The sequence below is a fragment of the Schistosoma haematobium genome, chromosome 1 (genome assembly GCF_000699445.3).
Source record: "Schistosoma haematobium chromosome 1, whole genome shotgun sequence".
NCBI classification, from domain to species: domain Eukaryota; kingdom Metazoa; phylum Platyhelminthes; class Trematoda; order Strigeidida; family Schistosomatidae; genus Schistosoma; species Schistosoma haematobium.
In genome coordinates, this window is record NC_067196.1 from 69,518,882 (window position 1) to 69,544,055 (window position 25,174).

Below are 25,174 nucleotides of genomic sequence, written 5' to 3' on the forward strand. Positions count from 1 at the left end.
ATTGTGTAACTCAACACTGATCGATCAAATAAATATGATCAGATAGAATGTAAATGAGTTTTAAAACTATCGATAATACAATTTTATGAAAAAGTATTGACAAAAAGTAACTCAATAAAACGTTGAGAAAAATTATTGAAAATTTATCTGATGTTAAAACTATGGCAACTAACATTCTACTCATATATCATTTATATATTATCAACATAGGATTGTTTTTAAATGCTGCTTGCTATTTCCCATGAGCAAACTAGTTTGCCTCAATTGATTATCACATTTAATCATGTTAATATAAATATCAATGTGTGTATGGTTTGAATTCTGGTTTATCAAATTAAAGGAAGTATAGAACTTTATTAGTGGCTAGTCTATAGTTTGATTTCACTATTTAAATCAGAGGTTCACTATTTCAACGGTGGCTAACTTTGTAATGAATTCGTAACATTTTGGCGAAATTTCGTGACTGTCGAAAGAATATAATCTGTGACAGATTTGAGACATGCAATATTCATGAGATCGGATGATCTTCGAGTGAATATTCCTAATAAGCTGAATTTAGAATTATAAACTATTAGCTTACGTCTCAATAACCTAAATGGTTGTATATATAGTACAAGAACGGACGATTACAGGTTTCATTCCTGCGAAAGATTTCTGAAATAAATTTCTAAACAGTTATTGTGACTGGGAGCACAGATGTGCGGACCAGTGTATTTTAATATAGAATTACAGAGTTCTTTGGTAAAATGTGAAGACTATACGTTCAATACTTCATTTGCAAATTTTCTGTCAATTGTCTTAAACTTTATCGTTCCTTCTTTGCTACAACAGTTACTCCATGTTCGTGTTCTCTTAAATTCAATCTACCCAATCTTCTGCTGCTAGACATTCCACTTCTGATTGGTGTTATATACTACTTATGTCGACATAAGTAGCGTACACCATATAGTCATAAATCAAGATAAAATAGCCATTCAGTACCTTCTGGTTGCCTGTGGCTCCTAAACTGACGGGGTTATATCAGGAATTCACCTACCTTCTTAGATATAATATTAACATATGTTAACTATGAAGTATATCCTAGAATAGATGTACATAACATCTTTATCCGTTTAATTAAGAGTGAAATGACTTATCAACTACAGAAATTATTCTTATATTTTAAACAGCCTGATTCATTTACTCTATGAAAAACACGGAAAACGTATTGCTCAGGATACTTAATTTCGAGCTAGTAGATTTGATCGATCTAATTTAACTATGACTTATGTACACATTGCGTTGAATCTGTAGTTAATGTTGTCATATATTTTCTATCCTAATGATTAATACTACTCTAATAATGTTGATCTGATTGTTCGAAATATTTTCATGATTTAATCAGTCATTAGTGTTTATATATTTGAGACATTTTTAAAAAGTACATTTTTATTCCATTTGTAACTAAAGTAAAATAAGAATGACAGTGTTAGCAAATAGTTAATTACATTAAAAATAATGATAGTGCTTTAAATTATCGCAATAAATCTCCTATTTTCCTTGTATCTAAGTTAGATGTTTTCAATGTTTACTGGTATTATTCATAGAACAAGTGTTTATATATCACAGCTCCCTAAATATATATATATAGAATGAAGCTTTCTTGTGAGATGATGAATGTATATAATCCTAACATACGCTAATTTTGTAAGAGTAACGTTAACTTACGGTGAAATAACCTCATTACTTACGATTATGAAATGCTTTTGTCAACTATTTAGTTAGATATCCTTATATGCAATCTTTCTTTTATATATTACCATCATTATGTTAACTACTCCTATGAATCCGGTGTTCATCTTGATATGCTAAAGCGGTATGGCAACTTTGACCGATGCATATATGTGCCTGGTCCTACGCTGTATCTGACTGACTATCTAGTTAAAACTGATCTTAGTATACTAGAGATCTATGCATTTTTTACTAATCAGTTTTACAACCCAATACAACGAAGAAGCTAACATTTATCATTCATAAACTGAAGGAAACATCGATTTTTACTGTGTTCCGTTTTTTGAACAATATATTATAAACAAGTTTCTATCGGAAAATTCATTCTACAAACTATTTCTATCAACCATTTTTACAATAATGTTCAATATCTATTGTTATAAAGTTTTGAAAAACTTTCTTGTTCAGCGTTGAACTTTTAAATATCCTAAACGTGATTTGAATAAAACTTACGAGACTTTTTTGTTGAATATCCAAGTTTCAATTGAATTATGTAGTTCAGCAATTATTAGTATGAAGGAAATCTATTCTTTCCAATAAATTTTCATCAGACCCTACAGTTTTATCTGTAGATTAATAACCCTAAAGGTAGCCGGATTTGATATGTGTAAATCGTTTAATGCTGTAACATAGGGATTTATGTTTCTTCATTAAAATAGACTAAAATTCTAAATGTTATAATAGATCATTTCCTATTTTAGCTTGAATACATTTATACACTAAGAAGGAATCGTGAGAATAATGATAAGAATAAATATGGGTAACAGCATTAACCTCACAATTTCATTTATAATATTTTTCAAAGAATTCTCCTATGATTTCACGGTTAGTTTTTAACTTACTCCATATATTGTTGACCTTAATCATCAATCTTTAAATAACCTTAATAGCTAAATTAATAGTAATTTATATTTTATAATGGAAATCATAATCTTCAGAATAAATGGAAATAGATTTGATTGAAGTTAGATATTAACACCATTGAATGACGGTTCAGTGGTCTAGAGGTTAAGAGTTTGCATGAGACCGAAGGTCTTGAGTTCGAGTTTCGAATGCAAGGTCGTGGATGCACCCTGTTGAGGAGTCCCATACTCTGGTCAAGTAGCCATCCAGTGTTTCCTGGTTTTCACTGGTGGTCTAACACAGAACGACTTGTGATTTCAAACGTAGAAATAAATTTTCGCATGCTTGATATAAGAAATTTAAATGAGACATTTCCCTTTAACCTAGAGCTAATTTCCATTGTAAAATCTTTGAACGTAGCCACCTGAATGGCTCTAAACGCTTAAATTAACCTCCTTGAGATGATCTTAAAGCACTTAATAACTAAGCTGGTTCTCCGTGATATTTCAATATCATGGTCCAAGTTCATTACTAGTATTGCTCTAATAATAGACCTTATCCTAAAATTGTAGATTTGTTATGATGTGACTACCTAATTTATGAGATTTTACGTGGAGTCACAACACAGTCTACACTGACTCATCGTATTGTGACAATTAACAATATGATACTTAGTACTTCTAAAGAACACATTTTAGCTAAGGATAGAATAATATATTTAAAGTGAATAAAGACAGGTTATACAGGATAACCACGTCTGCGAGGTTGAGCCATGTCATCCGATTGAATTGAACGAATATATTCCGCCTTTACCATTGTTGGCCTTCTCTCCATCTTAAATGTTGAATATCTGTTTTCACAGTTATTTCACGTTCAGCATCAGGGATTATGCGACTAGGACGAATAGCACTACAATGTGATCCTTGGAGTTCAATAAACATTTAGGTAAGTTTACCTTGGCAAATGATAAGTGATTTTAATTATTGTCCGCCATCAATAAATATTCATCTGTATACTTTCAGACAATGTAATAAAGTAGTTTAATATATTGGAGGAAGAACCTAAAAGAATAATAGTCTTACTAGATGTCCGGCTAAGATACATAATAGAGCACCAGATAACGAAAGAGGAAAGTTTTCCTCTGAACAATGCTCGGGTTTTCTTTGTGCTGTATCTGTTTTATAAAATGGCAACATGATTAAAAAGCTAAGTTGCTGAATGAAATTCAAGACAAAATGAAAATGTTCCAAATATTTTCTAAAATATCGGATCGCCTAAGAGGTTCATAAACAATTATACCACCAAATAAGTAGGAAAAAAATCAAAATTGTTAATGTAAAATAGAAGTTCATGAGTCAACAATGTGGAGGGGATTCATCTATATGTTAAATTTATTAGTTATGTATAACAGTGGAAAGAACATTTTTACATGTAAAGGTACAAGTAATATTTTATATGCTGAGAATGAAAGTTTAAATGATCGAACTTCTTTCTATCAATCAGATTTACCATAATTTGCATAGTCCCAACGTCAATAAGTGACCAGAAACTACTAATTTAAATATTAATATACCATACTGAAAATAACTGAACAACAACGTTTAAAACATTACAATAAAACGACATACAAACCTGAGTGATAATAATGCATATCCAATCATCCTATGTACCATCACTAGCTTTAAACCCATGACGTTGGCAATCAGTATGATAAAATATACTTAGTTTCTATTCAATAATATTCACATTTTCTTTATTTGATACTGATTCAACTTATCAAATTCAATTATTTCTTATTATTTTATACAAGAATAATTTACTTAATTTACCTCCCATATTTTATTTCATCCATCTTATATCATGAATTATGTAATATAATACAAAACTTGACAGTTAAAATCAACTCAAAATTTTTATCACTGAGATAAATTTGAACAGATAGAATTCATCAGATTTCATAGATTCTCATCAGTTGTTTATAATTTTGATTGAATTTTTAAAAAAATTAATCTCTGAAAACCAACAACAATAAAAAATCAGTACAGGAGTTGTGGAGATCGTTAAGTTTTTGATCTAGATCATGAACCGATTGATGTTAGACCATCATTAAAAACCTGGAAGCATTGGACGGTCGTTTCGTCCTATCGTGGGACTCCTCAGCAATGCGCATCCATGACCCCGCTCGCAGGATTCGAACCCAGCGCCTTCAGTCTCGCGCGAGAATGCTTAGCCTACTGGACCACTGAGCTGGCTGGCATCCAATGGTGTTAATGTCTCACCTTAACCAATCCATGAAATTGAGCGACCATCTTTCATTGTACTGAGGTAGACACCTGTTTCTACACGACACGGATTAGCTCCACTGGTCACGGCTTCTGACAATAGGACAAAACGACCGTCCAGTGCTTCCAGGTTTTCAATGGTGGTCTAACATCAATCGGTTCATGATCTCAATCAAAAACAAAAAAATATTCGGAATAGTATATTGAAAATAATGAAAAATTATTATCACTATGTGATACATTATCTCAATTTATTTTCATTAATAATCTTATTATGCTACTATTCTCATAAGGGAGAAAACATAGGTAAAACTAAATAAAAATGAATACAAGATCAGATAAGATGATACTTGTTTACTTGAGACTCTACTTCTAATGTGGTGAGTGCAACTTATATCGACATAAGTAGTATATGACGTTAGTCAGGAACAAAATGTCTGGCAGCAGAGAGACAAAAGGATAGAACAGTAAACAATGGAAACAGAATGCAATTTGTATGAAAATGCAAGAACAATGAAGTCTGAGTAATTTTAGGACGATTGATAGACATTTTGCAAATTACGTATTTACTATATGATTGTTACATTTTATTAACAAGTTCTCTAATTTCCTGCCAAATACATCCCATTGCACCACTCGTGTTCTTATTCACTACACTAGTATTATCTTCATATCTTCCAATTCTGTAGTCTAATTTATAGTTGAAGACAAGTGTTTATCAAATGTTCATGTTTTCATATTAGGTTAAACCACATGTTCACAACTCTTAGTTTATCACTACACTAGTTATATGTGCCGTAAAACAGGTGTATACTGATACAGTGAGATTTAGTCCACTTAATCACTTTCTGTTGAATTTTAGTTGAACTATGGATTTTATCAATTTTGGAGACAAAATGTATCAGATTTCAAAATAACATGAATGTTCTATCGGTTGATTAATGTTAATAAGTATTCGTTCTATTTAACACCACTTCATTTTCTATTGTATAGTTTTTAAAATTATGATGTTATAATAAACAAGTCCTTGAGTAAAAACTGGTTAAGTTGCTCACTTATACACTTGGTTATATACCCTGGTTAATATTTATTACATATAAAATATTGTGATTTCTCATTAGAAACTGTGGTTAGGCGTTCGCGCGAGAGATCGAAGGCCCTGGGTTCGAATCTCGCGGGCGGGATCGTGGATGTTCACTGCTGAGTAGTCCCACAATACTTCCTCCAGGTTTTCGATGGTAGTCTAACATCAATCGGTCCATGATTTCAATCAAAAACTGAACTTAATTAGAGAATCACTGAAACCAGAAAGCAGAAAACATCTGTTTTATAGTAGTATGAGGTTCTTCAGTAGTAAATATCTGTGATCTGAAAATCAGGGTCTGTGAACATGTACCTAAATGCTTGCCAAAACAAATAAAATCATATTACCTAATTAGAGTACAGGGTAAATATCCATCATCCTTTATTGCCAAACACAATTGAAACAGGTCATAAGAATGATCATAACTCGGCCTTTGTAGTGTTGTACAAATGTGTAAAAGTGCGTTTATTAAGATTTATTGAAGCTTTTGCCATATGAAAATTCAAACCCCTTTTGTGTAATCAAAAACAGTTTGTTCTCACTTTAAACCTACCCTGCTAATATTAGCTTATTATCCAGAGTTTTGAGGTTTCAAACTGCCTTCACATTATTTTCATTACCATCCGTATTTCCTCTTAATCTCCATTTCTAGTCTGGCCGACCATTTATTTTTATATATAAATGTAATTAGATTGTTCGAACTGTTTTGCGCTAATGTATCACATAGACCTGATATCTTCGTCTTCTTATAACACCATCGAAACTTATCAAAGGGACTAATTGCTTTAAATATCGCTGTTTCATCTAGGGAATCTAACAAAAGACTTTCTGTCGTAGAAAAGGGAGCTCGGTCCTTAAACCACTAATTATTATTTATTGATTTAGAATTCAAAATTCAACCGACCAGCAAGATTATGCTACGTTCATCCATTATTCATAATGGTTTGTCTCATATTCTACATGACTGAACCACATTGGTCATAATAATTCATTGAAACTCCAGAATTTATTTTTTGAAGTTGGTTTTAACGAGGACTTCTGTTAGTCTGATGCTAAATTAAATTACAACTCCAAAAAAATACTGTATTAACACTTTTAAGCTACACTAATCGTTTTCTCATTTCATTTAAGAGGTTCTACTGAAATATCTTATTTTTTGAGGACTCACATTTTTCTTTATCAGTTAGCTTTACAACCTGTAACTCAATTTAACTGCAAACAATGATCTGTCATAACTAACCTGATATTCTTTTTTTGCTTTAGTATTATATTTAATAAAGTTTTCAACTTACTGTACTGTGTGAAATCCTCAATTTATCCTAACATCGTTTATTAGACTGTAAACATTTAATTAATTAAAATAATACACTCTCATTGCAATTTAAAATAAAAGCTTAAAGTGATGAAAAAAATTTTTATGAGAAAACGAAACTGTAAAATCTCGCTAATTACCTTCATTTCAGTGGAAAAAAGATGGCCTACACCCTAAGAAACTAAAGCGAACTTAAATTGAATAAAGATCAAACGTTTCTTCTAGTTTTGAAAACTTTAAAAGAGAAAAACGATGTTATCTGGGCTTACGATGTAATTCGTTAATTGAGATTATACTAAAATGAAAAAATTAGGGTTTTTTTTATCCATAGTTCTTTCGAACTAGAAATCAATAAACCTTGTATTGATATCTAATTAGTCGATAGTGAATTCGTATAGTATCCTCCAGTAATACTTGCAAATGAATATTTTAAAAGTGTTTGCTATCTTTCATTTATTTACTTACTCTTGTTACAGGCCATGGAGTATAGGTCCCAGACCAAGATACTCCAACCAACTCTGTTCTGAGCTCTTCTTTCCAGCCCTTGCCAATTGCTGTTTATTCTCTCGATATCTGCCTCACATTCTCTGAACGATGTGTTCTTCAAACAGCCTCTTTTCCTTTTGCTTTCAGGATTTCAAGTTAGCGTTTGCCTCGTGATCCAGTCTGAGGATTTCCGCAATGTATGTCCTATCTATCTACAGCGTATTTTCCTAATTTCCTCTCCATCTAGAAGCTGATTTGTTTTCTACCATAGTAGGTGTTGTTGATTTTGTCCGACCAACGGACAATGAGTATCTGGTGTTGTAGTATCGGTTATTATATTAAGCTCATATACCTTATTCTAGCTTTTGGACAGGCCAATCTATTAATTCTACTTGAGTCAGATTTTCGCCGTGTTAATTATTCAATTATCAACCTTGACTGCTCTTATATGAGCGCGTATGTGTTTACACTTCTTATTCTACTCACCACATATCTGTAGCTTATTTTTGTGTGAATATGAAGATTGATTAACGCTTGACAAAATGGGGTTGTCTCATATGCCTTCACCAAGCATCATTTCGCTTCGCTTTGTTCCTCTGATTATATCAGTCTAGATCAATGATTGTACAAAATATATGTATTCGAAATCCATTCTCGTATTTGACTTATTTAATTTCGTTATTGACTAACACGATTTAAGTCAATCATTATATACGAGAATAGACAGGATTTATATTTTGACAGCAAACATTCATACGATATAGTTGGAGTCAGATCCTGGGCCACTTAAGTGTAGACAACACTTTATAAGTATCTGAACTTTTTATGTGATAGTTGTAGTAGGTCTCTAAGTACCAGCTCTGTACAATAGAACTATCTTGACGTTTATGTTGAAAGTTCTTACTTTAATGTAGGCGGATAGTTGTTTTGGGTCCAATATGTTCTTTAGCTGTAGGAATGTACCCTTGCTTTGCCAATCTTCGCATTCACGTCTCTATCAGATCCTCCAAATTCATCGATGGCGCTTCCCAGGTACGTGAACGTTTCCACACACTCCAGAGCACCTCCAGCAGGTGTGATTAAGTTGGCGTTCTCTGTGTTGTATTTGAGGACCTTGCTTTTTCCTTCGTGTATATTGAGGCCCACTGATACAGAGGTTGCTGCTAAACTGATTATCTTCATTTGCATTTGTTCGTGTGTATGGAATAGAAGGGTCAGGTCATCTGCGAAGTCCAAATCGTCTAATTGATTCCGAGTTATCCATTTTATTCCGTGATTTCCTTCATATGTTGAGGTCTTTATAATCCAGTCAACCATCAAAGGAAGGAGGAAGGAAGAGACTAGGCAGCCTTGCCTGACTCCGGTCCTCACTAGAAATGCATCTGTCAGCTGTCCTCCATGCACCACTTTGTACTGAAGGCTGTCGTATGAATTTTGAATGATGTGGATGATCTTCTCAGGAATTACATGATGGTGAAGAAGATTCCATGCAGTTCTCCTATCTACACTGTCAAATGCGCAGTCATAGTCAATGAATTTGATGTATAGTATTGAGTTCCATTCAGTTAATTGTTCAGTGATAATTCGTATTGTCACGATTTGATCTGTACACGATCGATCCTTACGGAATCCAGCCTGTCGACCCCGAAGTTTGGCGTCTACTGCGACTTTCATCCGATTCAGTAACATTCTGTTGAAAACGTTTTCTGGTATTGACATTGGTGTAATGCCTTTGTAGTTCTCACATTTGATCACATCTTTCTTTGATATCCTGATGATGTGTCCTTCTTTCCAGTCCGTCGTTACTTGTTCTTCCTCCCAAACCTTCCTTAATAGTGTGAAGCATATTTACAGTTACTTCAATATCTGACTTCAGAGTTTCAGCTTGTATATTGTCACGTCCTGTTGCCTTTCCGCTCTTGATTTGTCTGATGGCCATTCTTATTTATTCCGTCGTTGGTGGATTGACATCTGTAGGAAGATCTGTGTGTGCTACTTCGATTTTGAATGAATTTAAAGAAGCTGGTCTATTCAAGAGCTTTTCGAAGTATTCCATCTATCTGCGCCTCTGTCCCTGAATCTCAGTGACTGTCTTCCCTTCTTTGTCCTTCATCGGTCTCTGGTTTACAATATTTTCCCTCTAGTTTCTTCGTTGTGTCACATAGCTGTCTCATATTTCCTTCTCTTGCAGCTTTTACTACGGTCCCTGCTTGTTCTTCCACGTATTTCGCTTTTCGGCTCTATTGCTCCTCTTCACTTGCTCGTTTGCTTCAGTGTATTCAGCTTGTGTCTTGACTTTCTCTGTTCGAGTTCGGCTGCTGTTAATTTCTGCCTTCTTGTTCTTCCTCTCTCGAATCTTGCTCAGGGTTTCCATAGAGATCCATTCCTTATAATGATGCTTACTGCAGCCCAGAACCTCTTGACACGTTGAAGTTAATGCTTCTTTGATCTTTTTCTAGTTCTCCTGCATAGTCGTTTCTTCTTCTTTCAGCAGATCCTGTAAGGTTTTGAAGCTGCTGTTGAGAGTTATCTTGAATTCGTTGAATTTAGTATTGAGCGTTTGTAATATCGTTTCCCCAATTGTCATATGTTTCTTTAGCTTCGCTTTCATCTTGGCCACCACAAAGTGATGATCTGAAGCTATGTCAGCTTCTCTCCTGATTCTCACATCTTCCTTGTCTTACTGAATTTTTTATCGATACAAATATGATCTATCTGGTTCTAAGTGGTGTGGTCCGGTGAGATCCATGTAGCTTTGTGTACTCGTTTGAGTGGGAATATTTTTCCGCCTATAATCAGTCTGTTGAATGCACATAGATTTTCGAATCTCTCCCGATTTTCGTTTCTCTCTCCATGTTATCACATGATGTGTTCATATCCGGTGTTATCTATTCTAACTTCGGCGTTTAGATCTCCCATCAGAATGTTGAGATCCTTTCTTGGGCACTTCTCCATGATTGACTGCAGCCTCTCATAGAATTGATCTTTACTGTCATCGTTGCTATAGTTGGTGGTGTCACAGATTTGGGTGGCAGTCATTGTAATCACATAATTTGATGTTCCGATGGTGCTAGATTGATGAGATTACTTTCGTAAATGTGATTTTCGTACTTCGAGCTTCATCTGTATAACCCCTATCTTTCAGGGAGTTTGTTTTTCTAGTATATCAGCATGTGGAAGATTAGCAATATCTGATTGCTTTGATCAGCAAATAATCTATGCACATGATAAAAACACAATTACTGCATATGAATGAATTTTTTAATACATCGTAAGCATATTCTGTTACTATTTAGTGGTACGAAGTTATCGAAACTCTATCAGTATGAAAACAATTAAGTGTTTTCATCAACTATGTCATGAGTCGGACGGATAAATAACTTAAGAGGACGTTTATCTTTAAACGTGAAAAGTATTGGGAAAATACACTTTCTCATGAATTTTATTCAATAAGAGGAATCCCCTACTCTTCCGAGTTATATGTGTTGTGATTTATATTAAAATTTATAATATTCAATGTAAAAATTTTATTTTATTTTAGGCGCCAAAATTCATCAGTGTCAAACGCTTTCACTAATAAAATTTCGCCTTTATTATTAGAACAAAAATAGCTAATTCGGAAACCAATAGAATCTTCAAAGCTTATTGTTTGTAACTATATTTTAATCACAGATTGTAATGATAAGTATGAGAGTTTTTACAAAGTTTCTTAACTAAGTATTATCATAGAAACAGTATTTGGATACATAATTTAAAATGTATTTCATTAAATAAACTAATGTAGTTGTCAAAGCAAATGTTCGAACGGTAAACATTTTAAAAAAAACTGTTCGATTTTGTTTTTCACAACAACAATCGATCTATTAACTCGATCAAACACTTCGTAATTCTAATCATATAGGACGTTTGACTTTCATTCCTGTTTAAGGTTTTTTCTGAAATCTGAACATCAGTTGTTTAAATTTTCATGTGATGCAACAGAAAAAACAATCTAACTTCATCAAAATTTTTAGTGGTTCATATGACAGTTGATTTAAAAGTGTGATAAAAGAGGTAATCATTTGTAAATATTAACATCTTCCTAACTATTTACCTTCAATTACTAGTGTGATACAAAGTTAATCATTAATAAAGTATCTAATAACCAAGCGAACATATAATATTCATATTATGTCATAATAGATCTCATATAGCCTAATTATTTGCGTTTAAATTGTTTCATTACTGAGGTAGAAAATCATAATTCCTTACTTAAAGTAAAAAGCAATCACTGATAAAGTTACTGTTTGTGATAGCATATTCATGTCACTTTATTGTTTAATTACTATTAAGTTTGTGTTTACTGTTTTCCATTATTCTTTCCCGGGCTTTTGAGAAAAGACTTTGTTGTATTGCGGAGAGTGTTGAAGGCAGTTAGCAAGATGTGTGGTGAATCTTTCGAGGTCATAATTAATATGGTTGTGGATAGACATCTAAAGTCATGCAAACTCCTGGAAGATGTTATCCTATCAGATATTAACCATCCCCTTCACTCTTATCTTTCTCCTTGTATATCTTCTGGTTGAACGAGACGTAATTACACTCAAATTCATGCACGCAAGCAAAATTATAAAAGTTCTATAATACCATACCTAGCAAATATACTCTGTGACGAACAGGTTGTTAGAGTTAACCTAGTCAATAACCTGCATTCTTAACATGTCTTTAATTTGAAAAGTTGTACAGTTTTGGGGGTTTTTTGAACCTTTTTTTGTCTTTGTTTTTTTTGGCATAAGAAACTTGTTGAAATACCCTGTGCTGAGAATTCTATATTGTACCAAAATATAATATTGAATAAAGCCATTCACAACAATAATAATAAGGTTCAGAAATCTTATAGTTTATGTATTTTTCGATAGTCAAATGTTTCACAATGAACACAATTTGCTAGTACAGTCAATCTATCATTTATTCAATTACAGTATTTTTTTTTACCATCAGTACATATATTTATTTCAATTATGAATTATTCATAACGTTAGAATTACTTAACCGTCGATACAAAATAGCCTAATTGATCCTGTCAAACATTGTGTTTGCTTAACTGACAATGATGCTTATGTATTAAAGAAAATTAATAACCGCTTCCAATGTTGAGTGATTTCAGTTCTGTAAACATAATCATGGATCAATTTGGTTAGTTTCATTGATATCGACCAATTTTAAGTGTGCAAAATGTATGGAATACTTTGTTGTAATTATTCGCAGTGTAATAAATTAGCTTAGTTTTGGCCTAATTATATATATATATATATATATATATATATACATATATATCAAATGGATAATCAGTAAATGTTCCACTCCTAGTTTTAATAGTTTATGTACAAATCATCTTCCAAACTGCAACTATGAGATAAAAATTTAGATAAATGTTTTCCGGAACGCATTTCATTTAGTCAGTTTACTCGATATGATTTATTCATTTTTAATTTCAGAAGAATCGATTCATTATACACTGTCATAGTAGCGTGATAAAATTAATTAATTGAAATTGACAGACTGAACAATGGATTAAGAATAACCAAATGTTACATTTGAATTTACACCTAAATAGAATAAAGCAGAAATATGGTAAAGTGAATCACTGGGGAATTTATTATCCACTGTTTGCAAGTTGTTTTTCTATTGTCAAAAATTCTTGAAAATATAATGAGACTAAAAATTTGTTTTAACATAATGACAAATGTGCAAATATGCAAGTGTTTCACGTTTGCTAATGAAACAGCTTCGCAATTTCTGCCAAGTGAAGTCAATGTTCCAATTGATAATAGAGGTTAAATAAAAAGTAACAGTTCTGCTTTTATGTTATTTGTAATGACGATCACAGTATATCCTAACCATTCAGAGATATTTTTTTATTGGTTTATATTCTGGTTGTATAATAAAACTCAAAATTACTAACTGAGAGACAACTAATTATTTTGTTGTATTTCCGTATTGAGATGGAGTTCGACCTGATGAACTTAAAGTTGTTTTTCAAAAGAATATCAATAATTTATGGGCAACTTTATAATAAATCAATAGACTGAATTGTTTGAAAGGAGCTCCGACAAAAACAACTTAAAATCTATTTGCGGTGCAACAAAATCTCGAATAGGTTCTTCATTAATATACACAAAATTGTTTCTCGTCATCAGTTTTGGTGTTTATAGAATGTTTTTACCCCAGGTTGACATCTTAAACTACTGACTGCCCTGAGTAAATTATGATATTGTTTTAGCCATTCAATATATCTCGAGTGACATGGATTTCCATAGTAAAATAATAAAGATATGCTTCCACGAAATTGTATATCACACTTATGCAATAATTGAATTGTGAAATTCAAGCCATGATTTTTCATTCCTGGTTGATGTTGAGTAGTTTTAAGTCGTAATATTTTACTAGTCCTCCATATCTGTTTATGTACACATCGTTTGAAGTTTCACTACAAGGAATACCTTAATTTCTTATATGACAACCTAGTGATTTATTTACGCGTAGTGATACAAAACAGTTGTGAAATACATGAATTCAACTACTAAAACTACTACAATCGCCACAAACCCGTATTCTGATAATAATCATCATGTACTCATTAGTGAATGGCCTCAAGATGAATTTCCTGGAGTTTTAGTGAGACTGTAACAGCTTAGGTTTGAAGTAAGAGATTAACACCATTGAATATCGGTTCAGTGGTCTAGAGGTTAAGCGTTCGCGCGTGTGACTGAAGGTCCTGGGTTCGAGTCTCATGTGCGGACTGTCGAGTGTACACTGCTGAGGATTCCCATATTAAGAAGAAACGGCCGTCCATTGCTTCCATGTTTTCACTGATGGTCTAATTTAGATCGACTCATGAATTCAACCATTAACTTAATTTGTATAACATACCGTGTAGCCATTTGAAATACTTCCCTTGTTTCACATAAATTATTAGAAATAAATGGTTGAGGATATTGAACTATGAAAGCGAGAAAAAATTCACATGAATACACGAAAGACAGATAGACATAAAAGTCATAAACATTATTTGATAAAACACTGTTATTAAAACAAGATAAGGTACGTAGGATTACTCATAATCCTTATAAAAAACAGCTTCAGAATAAGTGACTTAATGTTAATACAAGTAAATGAAAGAATATAAGATCTAGTCGTATATTTTAGCTAGTGAATTACAGTTGTTAGATCAGTATGAAGAACGATTATCCAAAGAGTCAAAATTGAGTTTGTAATATGCATAAATACAGGAATTTAATGGTCGTTTCTTTAAATAGAATGAAAAGTGTATAATAAATTATCCGAAAAGTATAGACTAATTATTTGTATATTATTTTGTAGATGCTCCTTGGAATAGAACGAACAAAAAAACAAAAAAACTCAACAGATTGATAAATGAATAAAGTTAAAAGTGTTAGATCAGTCATAATGTTATTTTTCTATTTCATGTTAGATCCGATCATCTTTAAATCTCAGTTTATTTAAATCCTAATTATTTGAAAAACAAACAAAAAATTATGTTTCTTAAATGATGAAATTTCTTTTCTTTTCAAAATATCATTCCGCCTATTTATCTGAAACTTGTCCATAGAAATTAAATGAATTTAGTACTTCATAGAATTTAGTTTGTATATTTTATTTGTTATGACATTCCTTTTGTCTACATAAATGATGCATTTAAATAACCGTTAAGAAAATGAGTTAAACTATTCTTTTTTCTTTATGGAATTTGGTAATATGTTTAGAAGATTGAATGGAATCTATAAGATTTTAGATGGAACATTATTTCCAATAAGTGATAGCTTGTTTGTATTTTACTTGCATAAAAGTGAAAAATGTACTTAAAACGTTTCTTATCATTATCATTGTTAAAATGAGATTGGTACTTCTATTTTGTGTATTTAAATATATGATACGTATAGCGAAACTTTCCTTGCCCTGGTGACAAATATTCCTTCACTGCACCTTAAAATCTTTTTTTCCTTTTTTCTTTTTTCTTTTGCATTTATTACATCATTCACTCTATTTTATTTTTTCAACTATCTTTCAAATGAATAATCTTTCAACTGAACTCTACTCACTATATTCCTATCAATGTTTATTCATTATGTAATCAATTGTTTCTAACCCACTTTTGAACGGCTGTCACAATTAATCTTGTAGAATATTCTTTCGCATTGGATATATATTTACAATATTCAGTAAGCAATTTAAACCCATTATGTAATTATGATGATTTTTAAATATCACAGGTTGTAAGCAGCTGACGAGAACCTACGAAATAAAATTAATTCATGCTATTCTGCTAAAATCTTTGTTCTTGCTCTTTTAAAAATGATAAAGGGAACTATGTGTATGATATAGCGGAACTGTAAACTCTGTGTAGACGTGATTGGATGATTTTTATTATGTATTTATAGTTGCTAAGACATATTTTGTTGATCGAAATAAATCAATAAATTTCAATTTAACAGTTTTTATCAGTCGTCTACACAAAATACTTCGGATATATTGATCAGACACTATCAGCAACAACCTATTATGAGAGAGAACAAAACAGATCTCAGTGGAGGAAGAAATCAGGGAGAAGCACTGAACGTGGATAGGACAAACACACATTGAGGAAAGCACCGAACTGCATCACAAGATAAACCTTCACATGGAATCCCCAAGGTCAAACGAGAGGAGGAAGGCCGAAGAACACATTATGTCGGGAAATGGAGATAGACATGAGAAGAATGAACAACAATTGGACCGAACTAGAAAGGAAGATCCAAGACAGAGTGGGTTGGAGAATGCTGGTCGGCGGTCTATGCTCGATTGGGATTAACAGGCGTAAGTAAAGTAAGTAAGTAATCTAGCGGTCTAAAGCTAATGAGCTCTGTGTGAGACATGGATGTAATAAACTTTATTCCGAGCGGCATCAAAAATGGGAATTACAGAGAGGTCGCATTATCAAAGAAGAGAAAATAGTTGTTCCATTCTGGTGTCTTGTAATGATTCTGTTGGTATCAAGGAATGGTGAGATTGTCAAGTTAACTTTTTACCGTAATTGTATGTTACAAATACTTTTGAGACGAGTGCCCATAACCTTAAATATTCTTTCAAAAAAAAACTTATCAAAATGTCTAATGCAATATATTTAAACAACCGGTTTCATAAATTAATTTTAATACAGAATCCGATAACATGGCAAATTTAAATTAGGAAATAACTTTGTAAATTACACTTAAAATTTCACATTAATGATGCAACAGTTAGTTAGTAAAATAGTCTACCATAAAAATCTATGTTAATATGTAGAGCTGTGGATAAAACAGAGTTATTGATTAACTCTGAAAAATATTCTCATTATCAGTAATTATTTCCGCTAACATGTAATTTAATTAAAACATCAAAATAAAACATAGTGAAGGTTTTTATGTTACTCCTTGTTAACAAATTAACATGTCGATTTACTATTTCCTTCATTTGCAACTGAACTGAGGGAATAAAGTATTATAATAGTATTACCACGTCAGACCTGTTTTTGATTGATCGCACTTGATATTCTTACTTTATTCCTTCTTACTATTTAAACTGGGGTTTAATTTAATTTAGTAATTTAATCTATGGAGAAATGCCTTATATTGAGTTACGAAATGTCAGAAAGTTTAATGTTTTAACTCATTTGGATATTACAAATATATTCAAAATTATCAAGTCAAACCTTGGTAACACTACCTATAAAAAAAGGTTTCTTTTTCACAAAGATACACTATCGAATTTAAATTTGTATTTCTAAGATAAATAGTTACAACCTTATGAATAATACTGATAAATCCTAATAATAATACCAAATTCTAATAGTTACCTAAGTTATTTTATCACTTACTTTAATTACTTACGCCTGTGACTCCCAATGTAGCGCGCACCGTTGACCAGAATTCTCTCCTGGGCCTTCTTTTCCAGTTCTATCCAATTGTCGTTCATTCTTCTCATGTCTGTCTCCAGTTCTCGGCGTAATGTGTTCTCTGGTCTTCCTCCTCTTTTTTGACCTTGGGGATTCCATGTGAAGGTTTATCTTGTGATGCAGTTCGGTGCTTTCCTCAATGTGTGTTTGTCCTATCCACGTTCAGTGCTTCTCCCTGATTTCTTCCTCCACTGAGATCTGTTTTGTTCTCTCTCATAATAGGTTGTTGCTGATAGTGTCTGACCAATATATCCGAAGTATTTTGCGTAGACAGCTGCTAATTGAATCTTGTATCTTCTAGATGATACCTTTCGTAGTTCTCCAACTTTCTGCTCCATACAGTAGAACTGTCTTGACATTTGTATTGAAAATCCTGAACTTGGTGTTGGCTGACAGTTGTTTTGAGTTCCAAATGTTCTTGAATCGTCGATACGCTACTTTTGCTTTATAGATCCGCGTCTTCACATCTGCATCAGATCCATCATGTTCATCAATGATAATGCCCGAATATGTAAAGGTTTTTACATCTTCCAAATCGTCTCCGTCAAGTGTGATTGAATTGATGCATGTTGTGTCTTATCGGAGAAGATAATTTACATCAATTAGTAAAAAAAGACCTCGAAAATAGATTTTCAATAATAATTTTTCTTCCAATCCATATATATTTTGATTAAAACAACTATAGAAGAATTTTAATTGACTGACAGTCAAGCAAAATAAGTAAAGTATCCTATTTAGAATAAGAATTATTGATAAAGCAAAAAACCAGTTGGAAATATCTAGAATTAATATCAGATGGGTTTTGTGGATATTATAGTAATTTCAATGGTTAAGCTAGACCACTATGGAAAACCAAGAAGCACTGGACGGCCATTTCTTCCTATTGTGGGACTCTTTAGCAGTGCGCATCCACGACTCATGATCTTAACCATTGAGATTACTATAATATCCACAAAACCCATCTGATATTAATCAACATGTGCTCACTAGTGACTGACTTGAAAAGGTATGTCCTGGAGTTCTAGTGAGAAGTAGTGACCAGTGGAGTTCAACCAGGTCTGTTGTGAGATAGTAAATCACTGAACACAATGGTGGGTGTGTCGCTCGATTTCGTGGATTAGTTGAAGTTAGACATTAACACCACTGGATGACGGCTCAGTGGACGAAACGGCCAGCTAGTTTGTGACAATTTAAATGTAAAACAGATGGGTTGTGGCTAGCAGTGTAATCTGAGACGCGCGTTTCTTACTTTTTCAGACTCATAAATTGAATGGACATATATATACAAATACTGATCAAATTCAGTGAAAACATCAGTGACGGCATAATTAAAATTCTTTATAATAATTATGATATGAATTTCATTGCAAATTGTACTGGTGAGTTGGTAATTGGACTCTAACATAGAAGATAACGGATGGAATATTTAAGGCAAAAGGTGCTATGTTCAAGTCCTGGTGCAAACGATAACGCTAGGATGCAGATAAACCCATCTGATAAATTCCTGAAATAACGAGAAACGCGACCTGAATTCCACTACTAGCCACAATCTATTTACTGTACATAAAAATTGTAACGTCTTGTTTTGATTGTGTGTTCAACTACAGTTTTGTTATGACTCAAGTATTCTACTTTATAAATAACTCATGATTTCCATGTTTAACTATTTAAATAGTACTTCAGCTGGCACTCAACATATTGGTTTGCTTCTTAGTAAACTTTATCAAATGACTTAATTTTACGTAGCGAATAATTTACTAAGAGGGAAATTTCTAGCTAGTCTAATTTCAGTTTATATGCTTATAACAAAAATATAGATCTAACTTATTATTTCTAGGCTCAAACGTTTGACTTGTGGATAATTAGAATATGGGCAATGTGGAATAGATTCATCTGTCTGTCCGTCTAAATGCATTTATGAAGCATTCTATGAGAGATTCTTCACGCTTCTCTTTTATTACTAATCACTAAAGATCATCAAAACACTCTATTCAGTATGTTTTAGTATGTTTATAATAAAACGTGGATATCGGTCACTAAATCGGTTTAAATCTATATTTTTTGAATTTATAAATCACTTGGTTTCAATAAACTAACTCGTTATTTCTCTTCACTTTTTAACTTTTTGCAAAAGTTAGACTTTTTTGTATACAACCATTTTTTCCACTGAGTACTGTATTATGTATTATCTTTTTATCAGTTTCATATTTGGCTCATTATATTACTTTATATAGATTACAGTTATCCTTACAAAACACATCACTAGAGAACAAACACAATAAGTTGATAAAAGTATTAAAAATTAAATAAACTATAGTGAAACAAGACAAGAGTTAGGTTTTTATTACTTCAAAGAAGAATTGCATAATGACGTCAATATTTCCGAACCTACTAATTTACTAAAAGTTTTCAAATCACTATGGCGGGATCCATAATATTGATTAACTTTAATTCTCCAATAGTATTAGTTATATAATATAACAGCCTGTAATTAAGCTTAGTAAAAGGAAAGATACCCCATAAAGTTCCGTACATATTAATTTTAATCCCCTTTCTATAAATGATCAGTTATTTGATAATCACAGGTTAAGATAGTCATCTGACAGAAATGTATCATGGATTTATCATGGATTATTTTGTAATCCTACATGTTACGTATGAATTATTCTTTGTGTAGGGAACTTCACAGTAAATTGTTATTAATGAAATCATTCATTTTCAATTTTCCATGAAGAAGAAAACTATAAGTCTAATTTTTACTGACTAACACTAAATCAAGATTTTTACGAAATCAGAGAGAGTTGAACTGTTTAATTCGTGATTTGAGGTACATAAATATATTAAAACATCATCTATTTTAAAGAAATGTGTATGATATGGGTTCCTGATGTCAGTAGTTATTCGCATTTTTCGTATTAAACAAGAATGACAAAGTGCTTGACCAGATATGTCTCACTGCATGAACTATATTCATGGAACTTGTGAATTACTGTATGATCTAAGAGATTCAACATTTTGTTTTTTTTTTACTTATGCTTCTCATTTCCTTGTATGTCTGCCTTTCATATAGAATAACCCATATATATGTAACGGATGGACTTGATTAATCACTAGTTGCTTATGGGTTTCCATCTCAGTGATATATGTTCTAATCTGATAGCCAATAAATTAGGCATTCATAACATTTTGAATCAGTATTTTGTTTATTCGATCGATGTAGATTAAAATTCAGGTAAATATACTCACTAAACTACCAGTAACTAATTCGTCATACATCCAAATATTGTGATTGTGCGTTTAAATTAAACTGATGAGATGGAGGTACAATCGGGTTTTTTAACGTTATATATATTTCATTGATTAAAAAAAGTACATTTTGACATTCTGCATTAACATTGGCTTCGTCAGTGAACAAATATCTTTCGAAAAGTTACAGATTACAAAAGGAACGGATTTGCTCGATGAATACTGATTAGTTTAAATTTCTAAAAGGTGACTATATTTAGTATAATTTCTGTTTATTTGTCCATGCTAGTCAATGGATGTACATTTACTGACATTCACTATGATCTTTGGTTGAACAGTAAAACATTTTTTGTTTAATAAGCTGTACTACACTTTTCAGTTGAATTAAAGATACTGAACTCTTTCAGTAACACAAACGATTGCATCTAAAGATTAATGTTTACATTTAACTGTCAACAAAACATCTTACCTTCAAACTTTTTAGGCAGTCATAGGAACATTTATGAAGAATACTTAACAAAGAAAAGTGTTTTTTTTAATATAGTCTTTACATTTCTGTAAATAGTTCTTCAATTTACAGTCCAATAACAAATAATACAAATCATTTAAACTGCCGCTAGACAACCGAATATTTCATTTAATAATTATTTGTCAGCATTTATTAGTAAAAACGTAAAATAAACTCAAAAGACAATAGATGTATGAACGACTGACTATTTTATGACAACCTAATTAACAAATATAATCAAAAAACATTTAAAATAATTCGAAGGACTGAATAAAAATAAGATACAATTGTGTGAAGATGGTGATTGGAGGTAGTGATCAGGAAACCCTCGACCTAGGTTTCGTACCACATGGCACTTAACAGCAAGGTGTACCTGAAATCTTCAGGGAACTGATGCTCCCTCATAGATTCGATTCTGTGTCGCCCAACTTCAATAAAGTGCATGCAATGTCAAGTCACCTAGATTAGTGACCACACTACAACTTTGTTGTTAGGATTCGTCCTACACTAAAAAGGACATGACATTGATCACCACTCAGTGATCAATCAATTGTAAATACAATTGAGTATTTGAAATTAAAATCAAAATATGAATCCATATCTGAATCAATTTTCACTACATATATTTATGCTAGTTATATAGCCTTCACGTTTCAGTATCTAAAAGTCATTACGGTAAAAAAATTATTAATACCAATCAATGTAGCCGTTTTTGCATATAGATTCTTGGCGGTAGATATGACAATATTAGAGGAATGGTAGTTCGTTTATTAATTATTTAATTGAATGAATTTATTATTGTCTTGTTTAAAATAAATAAACATAAATATTTGTCAAGTCCCATATAAGATTTACTATATACTTTAACAGAGTAAATATAATGGCGGTATTTGTTATTTTGAAGTATATTAGTATATTTGTACGAAAAATATTTTATACTTGTATATCATCAAAAAGGATTTTAACTTCAGATGGGTTTTGTGGATATTATAGTAATTTCAATGATTAAGATCATGAGTCAGTTGAAGCTAGACCACCATGGAAAACCTGGAAGCACTGGACGACCGTTTCGTTCTATTGTGGAACTCCTCAGCAGTGCGCATCCATGATCTCGCCTCCCGCGAGATTCGAACCTGGGACCTACTGGTTTCGCGCGCGAGCACTCAATTGTTAACTTTAAACGGTGAATAGTTAGATGAATAGAGAAAATGTAGTATCTTTTTTGTTTCGAATTATTGAAGAAATGCAATAAATGAATATCATGTAATTTACCTCATCTTTAAAATGTATTGTTCTCTTTTTTTTGCATTTTACTTAACTCAATGTTAAACATCACTTTCATTATTGTATGGGCCACAGAGACGTACAGATGTTTACTTTTATGATTAGATCAGTTCATGGCAAAAGTACATGAAATTTGTTCATTGTTTTTCAGTCATTACGTTACTAATGATTAATAATTTACTCACTTATTGATAATAAGATTGATTACTTATTGATTAATATAGATCTATTATTAAGTCTCCGAATCACATATATTTTCAAAAAAGATTTTACAAAAAATATTCTCTGTTTAAAAATAGAGTCATGTGTAAATAGTTTTTATATATTCATGAAACAAAAACGCATAAAAATACGGGGCATTTATAGATAAATGGTGGCGCAATTTCGTGGACTGATTAAAGTTAGACATTAATACCTTTGAGTGCCGTTTCATTAGATTAGAGGTGAAGAGTTCACGCGCGAGACCGAAATCCCTGGGTTCGAGCCTCGTGTGCGGGATTGTGGATGCGCACTTCTGAGGAGTTCAATACTGGGACGAAACAGCCGTCCCATGCACTCAGGTTTTCCATAGTGATCCAACTTCAATTGACCCTATGTAATCAACTGTTAGATTAAATATATATTGGATAACATATAACTCTTGCATATTTCAATTTAAAAATACCAGGTGAAAAGTTATAAGATTTAACAAATTATTATAATCCCATGAAATATTATACTGTCTTCGTAGTTAAACTAGGTCAAACCTTTCCTCAGACTAAAACATTGTACGAAATACACATTTCATTTTATTTGTTTAATACGCTATGTACTGAGAAAGTATCTTATCATTGAAATCTTTTTGTCGTTATCATTGTCATTGGATTTATCTTTGTTAACGGTCGTAACTTCGTTTTATTGATGTTATTCGACTTATCTCTACTTGGTCGTGTCTTCATTACAACATTTCACTGCTTTCAGTACAGACAAATGTGGTAGTTGTATAGGTATATGAAGTAAAATCAATGAAGTAACAAGTGTCTATCACCTTTCAAATATGAAACCTTAAGTTTGTATTATGAGTTTTAATAAATAAGACATACGGAAACAATATAAAACGTTTGTGATAAACAATGATTATTAGACTAAAGAATTGTAGTCATGTGGTTCAGTATAGCATTATGTTTTAACTAATCAAGTTTTAGGCAAACAGCCAGTTGTTAAAAATTTCATACAAAATTTTCCAAAGTATTCTGTACTGAATTTAAATTATATGATTCGAGTAGAAGAAAATTACTGATTTGTAGATATAACGAGACCTTAGTTCTTAAGATGATATTAAACCATGATAGTTTGAAGCGAACGGTACTGAGTTCGAGTCCTAGAGTGGATATCAACTCTGAGACGCAGGTATATCCAGTTGACAAGTCCCAAATAGAACAAAACGCACGTCTAGATTCCACTGCTAACCATTCTCCATCTTTTATGATAAAGCTTGTGACCTAAGGCAATATCGAAGCAGTCTGCACATGATGAACATATGCCAACAAGAAATTGATCGATTGCAGTCCTAAATTACAATGGGAAGATACAAGTAAACAACATATGATAGTTTATATTATTATTCAGTAATGTGCATATTTTAAAGGCAAAATAGTTTATTATTTCATATAAAAACTAATAAACTCACAATTTCATTGTTTCATATAAATATTCAAATTTTATTTAATTTCAGATATATTTATTAATATGAATACTATCGGAAACACCAAACAGTATCAAATTAAGCTAAAAAGTAAGCTATTGAAAAAAAACTTTTATTTACATTTCCTTTTATGTTTTCATTTGATCTGATGGATTGATATTATAATTACTTACTTACTTACTTACTTACTCCTGTTACTCCTCGTGAAGGAGTATAGGCCTCTCATCAGCATTCTCCATCCAACCCTGTCCTGGGAAATCCTTTCCAGCTCTTTCCAGTTGCTATTCATCCTTTTCATATCTGATTCCATTTCCCAACGTAATGTGTTCTTTGGCCTTCCTCTTTTCCGATTCCGTTCAGGATTTCAAGTTAGGGCTTGTCTCGCGATGAAGTTTGATGATTTGCGTAATGTATGTCCTATCCATTTCCATCGTCTTTTCCTAATTTCTTCTTCATCTGGAAGCTGGTTTGTTCTCTCCCAGATAAGGCTATTGCTGATGGTATCCGGCCAGTGGATGTTGAGTATTTTGTGTGGACAACTATTTATAAATAACTGCACCTTCTTGACGATAGTTGTAGTAGTTCTCCAAGTTTCAGCTGCGTACAGTAGGACTGTTTCAAAGTTCATATTGAAGATTCTGAATTTGATATTGTTTAGAAGTTGTTTTGAGTTGCATATGTTCTTCAATTGTCGGAATATGG

General features: G+C 32.1%; 1 protein-coding gene across 1 annotated transcript in view; it reads left to right on the forward strand.

Moving 5' to 3' along the window:
• Window positions 1-25,174, forward strand: part of MS3_00001987 (uncharacterized protein) — a 205,025-nt gene that overhangs the window by 13,271 nt on the left and 166,580 nt on the right. Inside the window, exon 2 of the mRNA XM_051209532.1 lies at window positions 24,503-24,562. Coding sequence (XP_051074986.1) covers window positions 24,503-24,562 — 60 coding nt within the window. The remainder of the gene's footprint in view (window positions 1-24,502; window positions 24,563-25,174) is intronic.